The sequence below is a fragment of the Tasmannia lanceolata genome, unplaced genomic scaffold (assembly GCF_043159265.1).
Source record: "Tasmannia lanceolata isolate RefF3 unplaced genomic scaffold, GAP_Taslan_0.1 ptg000004l, whole genome shotgun sequence".
NCBI classification, from domain to species: domain Eukaryota; kingdom Viridiplantae; phylum Streptophyta; class Magnoliopsida; order Canellales; family Winteraceae; genus Tasmannia; species Tasmannia lanceolata.
This window is the reverse complement of record NW_027518681.1, coordinates 2,462,174-2,467,024: the sequence shown is the minus strand read 5'-3', so window position 1 is coordinate 2,467,024 and position 4,851 is coordinate 2,462,174. Positions and strand designations below refer to the sequence as shown.

General features: G+C 41.7%; 1 protein-coding gene across 1 annotated transcript; it reads right to left on the bottom strand.

Annotated features, from left to right (window-relative positions):
• Nucleotides 1-1,005: 1,005 nt before the first annotated feature.
• MBF1C (multiprotein bridging factor 1C) lies at nucleotides 1,006-1,740 on the bottom strand. Its single transcript, XM_077377310.1, is given in 2 exon segments — nucleotides 1,006-1,199; nucleotides 1,202-1,740. Coding segments are annotated over 2 exon segments (429 nt in total). The 5' UTR covers nucleotides 1,566-1,740; the 3' UTR covers nucleotides 1,006-1,134.
• Nucleotides 1,741-4,851: the final 3,111 nt, after the last annotated feature.

The following is a 4,851-nucleotide window of genomic DNA, read 5'->3' as shown; positions in this document are numbered from 1 at the left end:
GGGGCAGATATATCACTTCCCGAAAACAAATCTAAAAATAAAAGGAAAGAGAGTTCTCCTGACTAGGCAAACTAAAAATTGAAACAACCAAAAGTGAAGATGGAGATACAAAATTCTTTAAATATCTAAGTTAAAAGAAAAGGCTGAGAAGTGAAACACCCCTGAATTTTAGCAACTCTGGATTGGAATATCTTCTTCTTAGTCATTGATCAATGACTTATATATATGAATGAATTAAAAATAAAGTGTGCAATGGTAACCATCATTTTGAAGTAACAAATACAGTACCAAAGCACCTGAGAATTAAGATGGTTCGGTTGCTACAGTGGAAGCATTGCAGGATACCAACAGCCAGTAATTAAACATTATATGTTCAGAAGCAGAAACAATTAGGGGTGCAACTCGGGTCGGGTTGAGGCCAACCCGACCCGAGGAACCATTTTTGCCAACCCGACCCAACCTAAGATTTTAAACTTAAAAACTAAAAAAATTATTAAAAATGTCAGGTTGAGAAAATTCAACCCGAACCCGACCCTAACTCAACCGAACCTGACTTTTTCCGGGTTGAACCCGTAGCGTTCGGGTTGAGCCCGCCCAAGTTGCACCCCTAGAAACAATCCATTAAAAAAAAGGAAATGCTATCAGCACAACCATATTTTGATGATCGCACTCCTCACTTTATTAAAAGAAGGTATGGCCCGCACCATAGGATGATACAAACCATCCATTAGATGGGCCACGCCTCCTAAATAGGTTGTGCCCCAAAAATCATTTCCATAGCTTGATCCTAACCCTCCGATCTATAGAGGGTTAGGATCAACCCTCTAAGATTAAGTCCCTCTATAGATCGGAGGGTTAGGATCAAGTTATGGAAATGATTTTTGGGGCACAACCTATTTGGGTTGTGGCCCATCTAATGGACGGTTAGAGGGTTGTAAAAATAATAAAATATTAATGAAAGAGCCTATTGAACGAAAGCAAAAAGCTATATAGAGAGGAGAAAAAGGAAACAGAAAAGAAAATCCATTTTTTTTATCACAAGCAACAGTCTTGACCATTCCCAACACAAAAATATATACACATACACAAAACCCAAAATCCAAACCACCCATCCTTAGTTTCCTTACACTGATCTCATTTCCCAATTTTGCCACGAAGCTTAACACCCAAAACCTTCTCCATCTTCCCAAGCACAACCTGGGCACCCCCTTACCACTCTCATACTCTTGAACAACCTGAGTCCTCTCATTAATCAATTTGGCCAGCTCAGCCTGGCTCATCTTTTTCCCCACCCTCGCCTTCTGTATAGCCTGCCTGACCTCCACCAAAACCCGGTCCAGCACCGCCGGCTCCGTCTCCTCCTCCAGCTTCCGCGCGTTCACCACCGACGACGCTTTCTTGTTCGAACCCGCATCAAATTTCTTCACAGTTTGAACTAAAGCCCCAGAATGTAAGGCCTGGTTCACGGCCTTTGGGTCCCTGAGGTCTTGGCTTTTTGGCTTGGGTTTGTGCAGAACTACTGGGTCCCAGTCTTGGGTCATCGCGCCCGGAAATCTACTCGGCATTGTTATTGAAGGGAAGAAAAATTCCTAGGAAAATTTTGAAAATCAGAAGGGAACGAAAGTTGGGTTGCTGATGGTGATCTGGGATTTTATATATATAGTGTTGTTGGGGAATTTCAGAAGGTTCTTGAGGTTTATTGCAGAACAGTGGTTTTGAGTCCGGAAGGTTCTAGGCTGATCAAAAACTAATGGGCTTTTCTATTATACCGTGGGTGGTGAGCATACTGCCGACCTTTAAATTCCAACTGCAGATGATCCTAACCGTTCATGTATGGTGGGTTCTTCTCCATATGGAACAATAGTACAAAAGTAACACGGATTTGTTGATTAGATGCTTTGTCTTGGTGTGTAAAATGGTGGGCACCAATTTGTGAATGGGCTTGTGGTGATCGTGGGGCCCACCCATTACATGAGGTAAAATGATGGGCCCCACCCGAAGCACAGGTTTGCGTGGAATTTGTGGGACCCAACCATCAAAACATGGTGGAAATGGACAGCCCCACCCCCACCCTATGCATGGATTTTGGTGGAGATGGCGGGCCCACCCATCGCTCCAAACAGAGACGTTAATTGGCCAAATACAAGTCTCAGTAGAAGTAGCCATGAAAAACCCTTTTGACATCTTGGCTAATTTGGATCAAAATGAAGTTGCTTTAGGCCCCAAATCTGCAATGGAAACCACCAATGAATTGACAAACATTTCTGAGCCCATCCCCAAACGATCCCACAAGGCAAAATGTTCCAACCATTCCAAAGAGTACTGGGAAAGGACCATCACAATCCCAACATTGATAATCATGACTGTAATCAAGTCCATCTGATTCCAGACGAGCATGAAGATAGTGGTGAACAAGAAACTTCAGAACTTGAAGAATCAAATGAATCATGGCTGGAAGTTCATAAGAAAATGTGGCCAAAACGCTCTTAGAGAGCCCAACATCCCCTTCCAAATTACCTGATTATGTAATTCGTAAGTATTGAGCATTTTGATCTCTTAGGCTTAGTGTTTGTCGCTCTTATGTGTTGAGCTTTTGTTCTCCCTCCCTCGCATGCTTCAGAGTTAGGGATGGTTCTTGTGCTATTATTATATCGAATGGCCTTGTCCTCAAGTTCGACCCCTCTGAGTACCACTCCACAAGCTCATGGAATTTTTCCCACTTCACTTCTTGCCTTCTTGGGGAAGAGACCCCCTCCATTGAACAAACACTTCAGCCCCAGCCTTGTTGTGAGGCTTCGCCATCCATCGTGCTAAGATCTACTCAGGTTGGGTCATCTTATTAGAATTTTTAGTTAAAGTGGGAAATGCTGTTTGATTGAATACACATGCCCAACTGTTTTCTTCGAGATACACGGAACATTGGGTGTACCTTGGAATCTGTCGGCAAATCAAGTAAGTAACCAAATGGGTCGATCCTTTGTACAATCTGTAGGGTGCTGGACCTGCTGGTCGACCTGCTTCTTCATACACCCTTGTGCTCGAACAAGGTGTTCTTTGAGTAGCTTAAGGATTTCATGACTTTTCAACTTGTTCTCAACAAGAAGTACTCTGATAATGCCAGAATCAAGTGATGTAGGGGGTGGTATTCCTTAAACACTAGTGCAGAATATGGGATGACTCTTAGCAATATTGGATCTCTCTGTAACGTTATTAGATGACTTGAGGCAGTCACACCTTCACTTGGAAATGTTGAAAAAAGAGGTCGCCACTCTTTTTTTGGAAAAACACTTTAGGGGCTGTTTGGATATGCGTATTTTAGAATCCTGGATTTCCTCAAAATTGTAGTTGGAAGACAAGAGAAGAAAGAGAGCAACCTGTCATTTTCTGATTTCTAGCCCTTCTTTCCGGCGATCGTCCCATGTTTCCAGGTTTTAGAAATCGTAGGATGCGGGAGAGATTTCTAAAACCTAATTTTCTTACTTAAAATCCAAGAAACGCTGCTAGGACAGCATACCAGCAGCTTGACCATGACCCTCTCTTACACTATTTTCAAACTAAAATCTGGATTCTAAAATCCACGTATCCAAACAGCCCCTTAATTTCCAGCCGGTAAACGGTAGGCTAAGATCCTTGATTACTTTAAGAGCAGAAAGACCTTAATTTCCCTTCTGATTATGTATGTTTCTTTTCGTGGATTTGCTAGCATCCGTCGCATAAGGCATTTCTCGGATGGCCTGTTGCATGTCAGAGCAACCACATGGGCTCACTTTTCAGCAGATTTTGTCTTCATTCGTGAGGTTGCGGCTCTGATATGCAACAGCCCTTCCTACTGCACGCCGGACGCTAGCAAGTCCTTTCTTTTCGAATGTTAATACGGATATTTAACCAGAGTTTTTCTTTTACTCTAATAGTAACAAAAATTTCCATCATATGAACTTCGCCACAAATAAGGAAGCAAAAAGTTACAAGTTAATTTGCCTCAATACTTATGTCTTTGACAATGGCGAAAGCTAGTCTTGGAAAGGAGTCGATCAATACTCAATCAGGTTTAGACATGACTAACTCTCGAAATTGACTATTTTTAACAATTCAAATCTTAGTCATAAGGGCCAATAAATCACCACCTATGTTATACCTGCAAAATATATGTATTTTGAACAACATTTTCTGAGAAAATACTCTTATATGTTATATCACTAGTAAGAGACTATAAATTACTGATGTAGGAACAATGTCCGATCATATAAGAGATTATAAATTTAGGGAAGTGATAAATCCACCCCTGATTACTTGGGACACCCAGCAGTGTATCAATGACTGCTGAGCAGCTGATGTACTTCATGTCAGACGGATTCAATGGGGTTGATTGTCACGTACACCAATTAAGAACCCGAACTTTAAGCGGTGAAGGACAATCCCACGTGACGTTAGCAAAGAAGCTGATGCAGCCACCATTTATGTTGAAACGAATAGAATGATTTCACTGTAAAACAACCCCCCCAAAATCTTTTTGTCATCTTTATCAGACGAAGAAACTGTCTGAAGCAGACCCAACAATGGAATACACTCTGCAACTCTTTCACCTGAAATGTATTCTAAACTTCGGAGACCCATACTCTTTTGTCAACAACTGCTGAGCGGCTGATATACTTCATGTCATACGGATTCAATGGGGTTGATTGTCACGTACACTGATGCTGGGTGTCCCAAGTAATCAAAAGGGGCGGATTTATCACTTCCCTAAATTTAATATAAGAGATCATAAATTTATGAAGCATTACTTATGAAAACTCCGACTGTACTTACATCCAAACAGACCCTAAAAAAAACTCCCGGGCAAACAGTAGAGAA